At 32.4% G+C, this 14,910-nt stretch overlaps 1 protein-coding gene across 2 annotated transcripts in view; it reads right to left on the bottom strand.

The window, feature by feature from the left end:
- Positions 1 to 3,482: 3,482 nt before the first annotated feature.
- RBM46 (RNA binding motif protein 46) overlaps positions 3,483 to 14,910 on the bottom strand; it is a 34,634-nt gene continuing 23,206 nt past the window's right edge. Inside the window, exon 4 of one of the 2 annotated variants that reach the window (XM_063108593.1) lies at positions 3,483 to 3,682. In XM_063108593.1, the coding sequence (XP_062964663.1) occupies positions 3,483 to 3,682 (200 nt within the window). Of the gene's footprint in view, positions 3,683 to 12,100; positions 12,157 to 14,910 lie in introns of those variants that run through there. The other variant, XM_063108594.1, reaches the window with a different exon arrangement.

The raw sequence follows: 14,910 nt of genomic DNA, 5'->3' as shown, positions 1-14,910 counted from the left end.
CACTTTGGACCAATTCAGTCAAAAGTAGTGAAGTGCACTGCTGCCTGCTCTTTAACACTTAGCTTTATTTTGGCCCTGGGTTTCTACTGAAAACCTATTAATTTCTGGCCATTCAGTAGATAGATCAGTGCAGCTTTCCCTAATGTTCCTGTTCAGATTACTGTTCACTAGAGATCTTTACTTCACTCCGAGAACAATTATGTGTGTCTTTACTTTATTTATCATTGCACTGTGTCTGGAAATAAAAGGGACTTCTATAGTGTGATCTCATCTACTTCTCCCACAACCACTTTTATTGTGTATCCCTCCAAAGTTTTGTGTGCAAATACAAGCACATATGTATGTTCTTTTCTTCCTCTTTATCCAAAAATAGCATACTGTGTTACACATACATTTCTGAATCCTGTTCTTTTTCACTTAGCATTGTCTTTCACTTATTACCTCTTTCTGTATCAGGATAAAGAGAGTCCTCCCTATCTTTTGTACAGCTTTTTTAGTATGTACTGATAAATTCTTATTTTATTTCATCAGTCCCTTAATGATGAATAGACTTATTGCTTCACATAAACACATGTAAGTATATCCCACAAATAAGATGGCTAGATCAAAAGATTTAAGTACGTGTTTTGATAGCTGCCAAATTACTCTCTATATGAATTATACCAATTTATAATTCTACCAGCAATGTATGAGAATACTCATTTCCTTAAAAGCTCATCAAAAGTTTACCAAACTTTTAGATTTCTGTCAATCTAAACTTTTCACTTGCATTTCTTATTATGAGTGAGATAAAACATCTTTTTTTAATAACTGTAAGGGCCATTTGTCATATGGCTATTCATACATTTTATTGATTTTTCTCTTTGGTCATTGGTCTTTTCCTTACTGATATCTAGAAAACTAGAGTATTGATATCTAGAATATTAGCTCTTTGTGAAACAACATGCAAATTCTGTTCCAGTTTTATCATTTTGTCTTTTGACATAACCTATGGTACTTTCCTGCCATGCAGGCTTCAGGCCTGTCTTTTCAAATTGAATTTATCAACCATTTATATTATGGCTTCTAGATTTTGAGTCATAGTTAAATCTTTCCCACTCTAACATTAGAAAACAATTCAACTAGAGATATAAGGTTAATTAAACTTTCTGTATACCTTTCTAATATGTCTGCTTACAAGGGATATTAAGTGAGATAATGGCTCCATAACAAGCCATATTTCCATATCTCAGCCATTGTGCTTTGCACAAAGTTGCATGCAAAATTTTTCTTTAGAACTGCTTCCCTGCCCAGTAAGCTGTATCATATGGCTAAGACTTATCAATAGCTTGTGATCAACTGACTAGGGAAGCCCTCCTTTGAAACAAAGGTCTTAAATAGCCATCATATAAAAATTAAAGCATCAAATAATTAGTAGCTATGTTCACAAGTCAAATAAAATTGCATGCAGTATGAATAAGATTAACTCATCATCCATAACCTCACAGAAAGAGACAGTGTTTGACATGAATGTACTCACTTCTAGATTTCTGGTTGAAGGGAAAAGAAATGAAAAACTACAAAGAAATGATACTACACTCTTTATATAATTATACCCAAATAGTATCAGTGACCATTTGAGTGCCTTCTATTTTCCAGATGTTTTACACATTATAAGGAATTTATCAACATTTTACAGAGATGAAAGAAAGATATGGCTCAGAGAGATTAAAAACTGTGTCCAAGTTCAAAGAGCTATTACTTGGTAGAATCAGTAACCAAATTGGATACCAAAGCTTATACATTTCTCATAACATTACCATGGGTTTCCAAATACACTGTGTGGCTGGTAAGCTCTCTCAAGTGTTTGAGATTTCCTTTTCCAAAGTGAAAAAGCTCTGTGGAAATTTGTGATTATTATGATTTGGGCCATTCCAAGCATTTCCATGAAAAAGTAAATATGTCTGTGTTTCTTCTGGCAAGAATTCTGAGTCACCTCTGTATCACTCAGCAGGGTACCACAGTAGGTAACAAAATAAAAATTCATTATATGTTTGCTGAATGAGTGACATGCACCTCTGAGCCATATCCATGACGATTTAATTGCAAAACCTATGCAATTCACACAAAGTTCCGTCAAGAAAAAAAAATGATGGTTAAGTACAGGGTCTATGCTCATTTAAATTAGAAAATCTAAGGCAGTTAACTGGAAAGGTAATTAAGCATGGCATATGATTTGTATGGAAAGAACCTTCTTTAGAGGATGAAATAAACTGAGATTAATTTAATCTTCATATAACTTCTAGAAACTCAAATTAAGTTGGTAAGAAAAATATTTACAACCATTTCAAATACTATGTATGCAAATCCTCTTCCCATATAGCTGCACAATGAGTTAATCAACAAAGGTAACATTTGATATCTGAAAGATTTCTGTCTCTGTACATAAATGTACAATACTAAACTATTAAACCACAAAAATTACCTGGATTCATTAATTATTTTTAAGTAAATGGGAGAAACTTCAGGGGGCCTATTAACAAAGTATTTATATTGACCCCTAAAAATTACTTTTGTTACTGTTTTACACAACTAACAGTTTTCTGTCTACAATATCCTTTGCTTTGGTCTCATGAAGACACTGAGACTATGACTGTATACCTTGTAAGAGAAATTGCTGTCAAGATCAAAGAGATTGTAAGAGCTAAGTTATTTTTTTTCTTTTTGTGCATTCTAATAAAAATAAAACACACATATTAGAAGCATCACACATTTAATGCCTAAGAATTTGAATTCAAGTACAAAAATTAAACAACACATGATTTCAACATTAAAAAACTGTAACACTTATTCAAACAATACAGTGAATATCAAAAACACAAATGAAGTTAACTATAAAAACCTTAAATACATTAACAGCAAAATTATAATTTATTTCTGTAACAAATAATTATTAACTAAATATTTATGGTTATTTTCAAGGACCACAATGGTAGGCTGCTTTTTCTTTAATACTGCATAAAATCTGCATCTTAATCTTTTGCCTCATCATTTCTTTCTACATAATAGTTAGATGCTTCTGGTTATATAATGGCTCTAATCTCCAATATAGATAGTGATCCTTGGTAATCAAAAATCTAATATAACCACTGTCTTCAAGTACTTTAATATTTATGAAATGCTATTTACCAAAGTTATTATGCAAAAAATTAACATAACTTACTGGCTCCTATTGCCCACTCAAGAATTAGAAGAAAATTCCAAAAGTTTAAGAAGAATAGTAATTTGTTATACCTTTATCAAGAGAAACCACTAAATAACTTTTAAACTTTGCATTTTTATAAATTCTACAACTCAGTTATTCCGGATTATAGTTGATGTCTATCTAGTATGTTGGAATAAATATATTTTCTTTTTAAAACCAAATGTGCAAACCCGATTCCAAAATAAAACAGTATTTTAATTTGCAAGCTTTACACAAAAAAATTTTCATACTATTTTCTTCAGAAGAATGAGGACTGATTGGAGATATATAGCCGCTGTCCAACATGGCTGCCATTAGCAAGTGATATAGTTGATGACAAGGGATAGCTTGGATAAGAATAAGGCCTTGAAGTATAAGGAAGCACGCTGGGAGTCCCAGAAGAGAGGGTAGCACTAACAGGGGAAAGACTATTTATTGAGCTGCGATGGATATTGTAGTCTGTAAATAAATACATGAACAATTATGCTGCACATCTTTATGGATACAAATTTAATTCAAAGAGACAAAGCATTAAAACTATAATCACATTTTAACATAATGTTCTAACATTCAAAATCCTGATGATCCTATACGGCTGGTAAAGATTATCTCAGTATTCACTGCACTGCAAATCCTGATAGTTCTATCAGTCAGTGTTGCTTTCCTTCACTGACAAAATGCTTCAGAGATCTTACTAGAATGCATTGAATGTTTTTTTGTTTGTTTGTTTAATTAAAGAAAAAGAGAAACTGATTTTTCTTGCTCCACAAAGAAGCTTCTTTTAAATTTGGTTCTGACAATAGTGGTAATACATGAAGAAAAGATTTAAAAAACAGCGAATTCATATTTGCTTTCATTTTTGAAACTGTATTAGCATCAAACCAACAAAAACATTCAGCCCTGGACTGCAGAAACATTTGGTATAAACTAATTGTCCAATATTTCATTATTTAAATGTAAATATAAACATCTGTATAACCCAACACATCGATTTAACATTAGAGTCCTATTGGTACCATAAAACACTAAAATGAATTATCTTTATAAAATAAACTTTGAGAAACCATTATCAACTTAGAGTATAGAAAAATATCCAAAAATTAAACTAAATTATTTTTAAAAAGAAATATTATTCCACAATAAACATTCATCTTATGTATCAATAATTTCCTGCCTTATTAATTGTAATATTTATAGATGTGTGTATATTAAAGACCAAATCTGTAAATCCTGTACTTTCCAAAAACTCAACTATGTTCTTTAGTGTAGAATAAACCAAGGATGTGACAATGCTGAAAATGGTTATTTGTAGAAGGTATGGTGTTTTTAGGAATTAAAGAAAAGGAATTAGATGAACTAATGCACAAGTTTTTTTTCTATAATATTGTCCTGGTATTATAAATGAGGCCTAAAACATATGAGCATAAACTTTATGTTGTCATGGGACTTAATGTTTAGCCATCAGGAATGAGATCAACTGCAGGAGAATAAGCTCAAGCAACATCAGAAAGGACCTAGTTAAGGGAAAAAAAATAAAAATAAATAAAAATCAGTTAAATGTATGTTTAATTTCTAGCACTGTAAAACTCTAATTAGAATAATTTTATAATCTTTTTATTTTTATGATGTTACCATAAAATCTATAAAGCAGTTTGTTCCAGGAAGACATAAATACATTTAAACTATCCAGCTCAAAATATTTTCAGTATTTTGAAATTGGATGAGAAATTACTTTGATACCATCTGCTTTTCGAATAGCCAAAGTAAGATGACTCCACGTATCATAGAATTTTTTTTCTTCTTTTAAAGGATTCATTTCACCTGAAGAGTTACAGTATTGACTATAAACTGAAACATTAGTGTTCCTATGTATGCCCAAATAATTGCTCTAAAAAGTTTTGATTCTTTCCTCCTGAAGATTATTATACAAACATAGTCAAGTTCTTATTAGTCATTTACCTATGATAAACCTAGCTCATTGCATTTTAACAATGTGGTCATCAACAACATCATTGAGAATGGCAGACTTCTGTAGGTAGGAAAATGTAGTTTTCAAAGAGAAATCATTTTTGCTTAGAGTTTATACTCATTCGAGAAGTAACACAGCCTAAGAATGAAAAGCTGATACAAAAGGTATCTTCAGGGGAAGATTTCAAAAGCAAGCTAGCCAAACAACTGGTTACTAGCATAATGCTTAGCATATCTGTATTTCTGATAGTTTCCTACTATAACCCTTTAATTTAAATCTTTAATTTAAACATACACTTATTGACTGTTGTATTATTATATTTGTAAGGAGACTAAATGTACAATTAAAAGTTGATTCTGATGACTTCATTGATGTAGAGATGAAGATTTGATCAAGAGAAAAGAATTTCCAAATACAGTCATGTACTGCATAACAACATTTTGGTCAATGACAGACCACGTATACAATGGTGGTGAAAGCAACAAACCATACCATATAGCCTAGGTGTGTAGTAGGCTATACATACAGGTTTATGTAAGTACAGTCTATGATGTTCACACAACAATAAAATTACTGAAAGACACATTTCTCCCCATAGTTAAGCAATGCATGACTGTACTACAAAAATTAGGAAACAAAAAGCTTCAGATGTTTATAGGATTTTATAAATATTTCAAAACTAAATTTTATTACTAAAATCACTGAGAATCTAAATATATACAGAAAAGCATCTGGTGATTAGAAATACTGTATATATTGAACTTAAGATAATAAATGAAATGTAAACTGAAAATACTTAACTAGTGGTATAAACCTAGAAGTAGAATCATGTTTTCCTTAGATCTAACATAATTTACATATCATAGAAAATAAAAAGCAGAAATTCTCATGAATATTTAGAAAATAATAAATAATTAAATGAGTTAAAATTTCTAGCATATACTTACTTGCCCACCCCTGGTTTTTCTTCCCAATGAACATCCTTAGCTCTTCAATCCCACTGTTTCTGCCTCAGATTGAGATCTGTACTCCCCTTTCCCCTTCTTAAGGAATGATACAGAGCCAATTTCAGAATTTAACTTTCATACTAAGTGTTATTCAACTGTTTTAACACTTTTAAAATTGAGGTACAATTTACATACAATAAAATGCATACATCCTATGTGTTCATTTCAATGAGTTTTGATAACTGTATAAATCCATGTAATCCACACCCAAAACAAAATTTAAAACATATCCAATCTAGAAATTTCCTGTGCCCTTTCCAGTCCATAGCCTTTCTGTTGGAGGCAACCACTTTCTGATTTCTATCACCATAGATTAGTTTGCCTGTTCTTAGACTTCAAATAATATACATCTTAAAGTATTTTTTGTCTAGCTTCTTTCGGTGTAATTTCTAAGATTCATTGACATCGTATATTTCAGTAAGTTTGTTCCTTTTCATTATTGGGTATTATTCCATTGCATGAGCATACCACAATCTCTTTATTTACCTATTGATGAAGATTTGGGTTGTGTCTAAGTTTTGGCCATTATGAATATAGCTGCTATGAACATTCTTATATAGATCTTTTTGTGGATGTTATTTCATTTCCTTTGGGTAAATACCTGGGAAAGGGACTGCTGGGTCATAGGTAGACAGATACCCCTTAAGACTTTTCCAGTGTGACCATTTTATATTCTCACCTGTAAAATATGAGACCCCCAGTTGCTCCACATGCTAACATTTGATATTCCCAGTGTTTTTAAGCACAGCTATTCCAGTGAATGTGAACTGAAATTGGATCTCGTGGTTTTAATTTTGACTTCCCTTATGACTAATAATGTGTTTACTGCCTATTTGTACATCTTTGGTAAAGTATCTGTTCAAGCCCTTTGCTCATTTTTACTGGATTTGTCTTATTGTTTTTATTAATAAAGTTTTTGATGAATCAAATTCTCTAATTCAAAATCACAAGCCAGGAATAGGTGGAGACCTTAGAAATCTGTAATTCAAATGGCCTCTTTCATCAATGAATGAAACAGACAAAGATGGTTGATTAAGTGAATGATGCATACTTCCACAACTGAATGGAGAAAGAACAAGTTAAAAATTAGGCTTCCTGATTCCTAAGAAAGTACTGTTTCTGCATGACCAAGCTTTTTCACTCTGGCAATCTTCTTCTCAAACAGGGTTGACAGAAAGTATCTCATGAGGTTATTATGGGCAGGGAACAGAAGTACAGTAGATGGTACTGCTGTAAGCTACCTGGCTTTTGCTTGCAACTAGCCATTCCTACACCTGCCATTTCAACTCATGCAGCTCTGTATTCCCTTGTTTTATATGCTAAACTTTTATGCAATGTATCATTTGAAGAAAAGGTCACTTGCAAAAAACCAAAAAAACCCAAAAAGTAAAAGAACTGCTCTAATATAATGGATCATTAGAGACAGCATTTTGATAAATTTTGCTACAATTTCATATCTATATCCTGAAGGAATACAAATATTTTCACAGAACAAATTTGATCTACATAAAGAATAGCAAATAGGCTTAACCTTAAGTGTCAATTTTAATCAAGCAGCAATGGTTGATAGAAACGCTGGGTTCAGAAAGATTGTGATGGTGTACCTGGAATGAGTAGGAAAGTAACTGTGTGCCACATCTGACACAGAATCAAGTGTAGAAACTGGCAGCTTATATACCACATACTTGTCACTGCTGTTTGTGTAGTTAGTATAATTTAGTCTACTACCTTTTTCTTTCCAACACAGAGACAATCTGGTAGTGAATACAACCAATTATGTTTCTCAGTGAAAATGTAAGCATTTTATACGTAGTGTAAATACTGATTTACTCAATTTGCTTCTTATTCTGTTTCCATCTTACATATCTTGACCAAACACCACTAATTCTCTAGCTGCTTTTCTGTCTTAAATAAAGATGGGAGAAACCCTTCTTAGAAACTGTAAAGTGAGTTCAGTGAAAATCTCTTCTAATATTAATTTTGGCTACCTTTTTCTTTTAGTTTGCTTCTGACCAGACACGCACTAATTTTCCATTAAGAAGTATATTCCTCATAATTGGTTTCTTTTTCTCCTTGTTATCTGTGAGTTCTACTACCACATCCAACCCCTCTTGATGAATCTTTTTTTAGTGTGCAATTCAGTGGCTTTAATATATAAGCATACTTCAAAAAGTCTGTGGAAAAATAAAATTAAAAGACAATAAAACTCTTTCCCTGAACTTTTTGGAGTACCCAAGTTTTTACAAAGTTGTACAGCTAACACCCCTAAGCAATTCCATCATATTTTCATCATCCTAAATAGAAACTCCCTACCCATTAGCAGTCACTCCCCAATCCCTTTTCCCCCAGGCCCAGCAACCACTAATCTTTCTATTTTCACAGACTTGCATATTCTGAATTGTTCACACAAATGGAATAATAAAATTTATGTGATCTTTTGGAACTGGCTTCTTAGCATAATGTTTTCAAGACTCATGTATGTTGTAGCATGTCAGAAACTTATTCCTTTTTAAAGCTAAATAATATTCTATTACATGGCTATACCACATTTTGTTTACTGGTTGACAGATATTTGGTTTGTATACATCTTTTGGAGATTATGAATAAGACTGCTAAGGAATAATGCATACAAGTTTTTGTATGGACACGTTTTCAATTCTCTTGAGTAAATATTCAGGAATGGAATTGCTGAATCATATGGTAACACTATGTTTAACTTTTGTAGAACTGAAAAACTGTTTTCCAAGGTGGCTATATACCATTTTACACTCCCATCAGCAATATATGAAAATGAGACACCTGATCTTCTGACCTATGAAATACAATTTCCAGGCTTATAATACATATTTTAAGCACTTCTTTAGACTTCTGTGGATCTCTATTGAAATATTTGAAAAAATGTACTCATTTTACCACTTATTATTTCAATTTCTAACATTTGGTAACCATAATTAAAAACTGCTCAATAACTTTCTTTTAAAAAACACTGAATTTCATGTGCAAAAAAACCTTAGTTTTACTATACATTCCCAGAACACAAATTATGAATGGGTTAAAACACAGATTTTTAAAAAATCTGTAGGGCCGACCCCGTGGCGCACTCGGGAGAGTGCGGCGCTGGGAGCGCATCGACACTCCCGCCGCAGGTTAGGATCCTATATAGGAATGGCCGGTGTACTCACTGGCTGAGTGCCGGTCACGAAAATGACAAAAAAAAAATCTGTATTGGAATATAAATAATATTCACCACTTACTATTTTGTACTTTCCATCCTAGTACAGAAAATCAAGAGCTAACTGTAAATCAGAGGAAGTATTTCTCAGAACTGCTAGTTATTAAGCAACATATAACATGAAATATTTTAAAATCATTAATTAGAAATTTTTGATACTTTTTTTGGTTAGAACACGTATATAAATTTCCTGACATTTCTGCTCCACTTTCCCTATTACAATCAAATTTTGAAACAAAAGGTATTTTTATCCTCTAAATTTCACTATCAGGCTACTGACAACAAAAGGCAAGAAGTAGACCTGAAGTTACCAATACTTTTTTTTAAGACTATGCCCACAGAGTAGCTTATTTATTTCTGCTTAGGATAATTTTAAAGGAGGATTTGAATATGTTAATCTTAGTAAAGAATGTCTGGATAAGGAAGAAAGCTACTCTCTATTGCTGCTTCTTTATAAAGTTCTGGCTGGTTAGTTCTCTATTAATTTATTTTTACTAAAGTAATTACATTTTCAGATTCAGTTTTGTGGAAAAATTCATCTACTTTTGTTTTAACTCAAATACTTTCTCAATTTACAATACATTTTCCCAAAGAACTTTGAAAGAATGATTTGGGTTTTAAATTCTCACTGTGAAACTTTTATGGTATATAAATAACACTTACCATAAACACAAAAATATGTTGGATTTTGCAACTTTAAGAAATTATAGCTATTTCATTCTAAATTATCTAAAGATTACAGTTTAAACCTTCAAAAGCAAGGATTTTGAATTCTAGAAAACGTAAACTAATCTAGAGTGTTTGCCTGGGAAAGAGGGTAGAAGGAAGAAATGTTTATAAAAGAACTTAAAGCAACTTTTGGGGGTGATGAAAATGTTTTTTGACTGTGTGTTTCACAGATGTATACATAAATCAAAACAGACCTTAAATAAAATTATACACCTTAAATATGTACATTTTATTGTATTTTAGTTATACCTCAATAAAGTTATAAACACACACACAAAACCCAAGTGTTTCTTTGGGTTAGTTTCAGTGTTTTCCAAACTACATCCTGTACAATTCAAGTGCAAGAATCCTTCAAAACAAGAATCCCTTAGCCAAGTAATCTTGGAAAAAGTTTAGGAAAGATAGATTTAAAAGTTAAATAGTCTGCTACCTCAATTATTTATTATGCTAATATGCATTAGGAATTTCTAAGGGGAGTGTGTAGTACACAGTCTTTCCCAAACTTGTGTGACCTCAGGAACATTTACTTCACTGAACAACTGTAAAGATCAGTTTGGGAAGAACTCTTAACAGGGTTAATAAATAATGGGAAAACGTTAAAAGCAAACAAAAAATCTTCAAATATGTTAAACACATCAATTACAACTCAATACCTTCAGAGGTCAAGACTTAACACACAAATAAAAAAATAGAACTCAAAGAGGACCAAATGTAAAACAATAAGTGCTTATTTGTACTGAAATTAAGCTACTTGCCTTCCTTTCAAAAAACTAAGGAGACCAAACAAACCATACCTGGAGCTTCTACTTTGCTACCTTTGTATTAAGAGATAATTTTGTCAAAGTCTTCTAAATGCTAATTTCTAATGCATTTGTCAAGAGAGTACTGAAACAGCAAATCTCTGAGAGGAAAAATCACGATTAGAGCTGCAGTAATCTACGCTTCAATATAGGTCAAAAATTATAGCTTACTAGATTAATTATCTGGGCAAAAGTGAAGATAAAAGCCTTAGAAAAGATAGCAACTCTTCTAGTTTCAACTTCTATCAGTGAAATCAGTCCTTATAATTCAAAATTTGAACTATAAGCAATTGTAAGGAAGATAGTTCTGAATTAGCATCACATATTTGAATTTTTATGCTAAGATTAAAATCCATAACTTTATAAGTCTCAATTATAATACACGTATTTCTCCTTGTATCTGAAGTACACATTATATTAATAACAGCTAATGTTTACTAAGTGCTTACTAAGTCCCCAAAATAACTATACAAGATCAGTACAACTATCTTTATAATAGCCTTATAAGTGTTATCATTATCCTCTTTGACAATAAGGAAATTGAGGCATATAAAGGTAAAAAGTAACTTACTCAAGGACATAGAACTAGTACATAGATCGCTTTCCAGGAACCATAACATTCTTTTTGCCTCTACATGTAAAAAGGAGTTTGGATAATAATAATCTTTACTCAAATCATAAACTGCCTTTAACTTCATACTAAAGCTTATCTTTCTCAATAAAAAAAAAAATGGTGATTCCTACTAAATATAACTTTTATTCTAAATTGTTCTGATAAGATTTTGGTTTAATAAGGTTGAAAAAATTAGAGTACCATTTTTAAATACGACTGAGAAATGCTGAATAGTCTACATATAATACACTCACTCCAACTATATCTAACTAATAATACTATCTGCCATCTTGGTGATTCAATGTACCATGTTAAAAGTTTTGAGAAGACCTGAAATACAGAAACCAGTTTAACTTTTTAAAATTTTTGCTTAATGAATCTATAGTTAACAAAGATAATCAAAATACTTACATGGTTTCAATAGGCAATTTTAAACATTTCTTCTTACCGACATAAGAATAACATAACTGGCTTTGTGGAAACTAAATATATCACTTAATATTCCCAAGAGACTTTTTCTTACCTCTTTATTTTCTCCAAATTCTTCTACAAAGGTCCAGGCTGAAGAGATTGTGTTCCCTGTCTGTAGGCAGTGAAGACAGAAAAGAATTGAGTCTTTAGATTGACGTTATCCCTATGTTGGAAAAGCACGGAATCCTTGATAACTTCAGTTAAAAACCTTTTGATCAGTAAACAGGAAAATAAATTTAGGGAAAAAGAAACATGGCAAATAGCTATTTCTGAAGTTCTTCAAAGATGAATAAAGAGAACAACAGTATTTTGCTATTTCAATGAAAATTAGTTAATATATTATCAGGAAATAGCATATTTACCTTACTAAACAAATAAGTCTTTATTAGTTGGTCTTTCTGAAAAGTACTACCCTACTAAGACAAAGAAAATATTTTAAAAATAAATGAGATGGCCCAATTTCTGATAAGCAGAGAGCCAAAGATTCTAAGAAAATTTGGAAAATATAAATATTGTATAAGGTGTAGATAATTTATATATGAAACACCATTTTCTTCCTGTCTTAAAAAAGAGATAGATGGCCAAAATAATACTAAACTTAAAAAATATTTTGCTTGCTAACAGCTAAACTTTATCTGCTTGAAACCTAATTTAATCATATATGGTAGAACTGTGGGCATCCATCCATTTGAGTAGTTATCTTTTTATATGCCTTAAAGCTTTCTGTTAAGGATGTATGAGCTCTATGCTAAGAAATTTCATAAAAGTATGAACAAATAAAAAATATTTGATGATGCAAAGAAAACTGTAGATATTTAAATAACCATCTGAAGATTACAACTCAGCAGAAAACAATAGTCACAATATCTTCTGCTTTACACAATGAACTAATAAGTAACATTAATCAACCCTCCCAGTGAGAACTAGAAAATGGAGAAAATTATAAAAAACTAAAACATCTTTCTGAAAGCATTGAGAACAACCAAAAACAGTGACAAACTATGGGGCTATGATCTTAGACAAGAAGAAAACAAAGGTACATCAGACAAGAGGTACATTTCCCTAAAAGGGCTGGCCACTTCCCAAGAGGGAGATGAGAGGTGAGGCAAGGCAAGGTGACAAGAGACATACAATTTCTGAGGCTAAGAGGACAAAAACTAGAGCTGAGGAGCTACTGATGAGGCATGACTGGAATCCTGAGTAAAACTGAACCAGAAGTAGACCAACTTTAACAGACTAAATTCAACTTCAAATCTTCTCAATCCCTGCCTGGATTAAGGCAATCTAGGATTACCAGTCCTTTGGCCACCTTTGTGAAGCCAAAATAAATCTTCTCTGAGTAAAGATAACATCATGCTAACCTTCAATTTATCTTTACAATTCTTCATATACGATATCTGAAATCCAATCAAAAATAGCCAGTCATACAAGGAGATAAAACAACTTCACCTAATGCCAACAGAAAGTGCAGTCAACAGTAACAGATCTAAAGGGTATTTAGATAATTAAAACAACTATGTCTAATATGCTCAAGGAAATAAAAGATCAAGAAAATGGAAATCATAAAAAAGAGTCAAATGGAAGTCTAGAACTGAAAAACCCAAATGAATGGTTTTAGCAGCATGTTAGACACAGATGAAAAAAAGAATTCATCCCGTGGCGCACTCGGTAGCGTGCTGCGCTAGCAGCGCGGGGATGCTCCCGCCGCCGCAGGTTAGGATCCTATATAAGCATGACCGGTGCACTCCCTGGCTGAGCGCCGGTCACGAAAAAAAAAAAAAAAAAGAAAGAAAAAAGAATTCATGAACCAGAAGACAAGAAGAGGAAAATATAAAACTGAACATACAAAAGGATAGAAAATACAGGACTATGATCAATATATGAGATACAGTAAAAGAGGTCTAACATATGTGTAAATGGAATAACAAAGAAAGGAGAGGGAAAATGGGAGAAGAGCAATATCTGAAGACAGAATAACTTAGAACTTTAAAAAATAAATGGAAGGGCCGACCCCGTGGCTCACTCGGGAGAGTGCGGTGCTGGGAGCCCAGCGGTGCTCCCGCCGCGGGTTCGGATCCTATATAGGGATGGCTGGTGCGCTCACTGGTTGAGTGCGGTGCGCGCGACACCAAGCCAAGGGTTGCGATCCCCTTACCGGTCACAAAAAAATAAAATAAAATAAAATAAATGGAAAACATTGATCCGCTGATTTTAGAACTGGTGAAAAGTCCCAAGGGAGATAAAATCTAGGAAGACCACACATGGCATTCACCACAGTCAGAATGCCTATTATCAAAAAGACAGAGAATAACAAATGCTAGTGAGGATGGGGTGCAGAGAAAGGGGAACTCTCCTACACTGTTTGTGGGACTGTAAATTGGTGCAGCCATTTACATGGAAAACAGTATGGAGGTTCCTCAAACAACTACAGATAGAAGTGTCATATGATCCAGCAATCCCACTGCTGGGTATATACTCAAAGGAATGGAAATCATCATGTCAAAGGGATACCTGCACTTCCATGTTTATCATAGCTTTATTTACAACAGCCAAAAGTTGGAGCCAACCTAAATGTCCATCGTTGGATGCCTGGATAAGGAAAATGTGCCAAATTTACACAATGGAATAATACCCTGCTATAAAAAAGAATGAAATACTGCCATTTGCAGCAACATGGATGAACTTAGAGAAAATTAAACATAATAAACATAACAAGCCAGGCACAGAAAGAGAAATACTATGTCCTCACTCATAAGTGGGAGCTAAAACATAAACAAATAAATAAAAGAAAGATGCAATAATCACAATAATACATTTAACTTTCAAAAGGAGACAACAGAACTGAGATTAGCAGAGGTGGGAAAAG

Source organism: Cynocephalus volans, chromosome 9 (assembly GCF_027409185.1).
Source record: "Cynocephalus volans isolate mCynVol1 chromosome 9, mCynVol1.pri, whole genome shotgun sequence".
NCBI lineage: Eukaryota > Metazoa > Chordata > Mammalia > Dermoptera > Cynocephalidae > Cynocephalus > Cynocephalus volans.
Note: the sequence above shows the minus strand (reverse complement) of the source record. Positions and strands in the feature narration are given on the sequence as shown.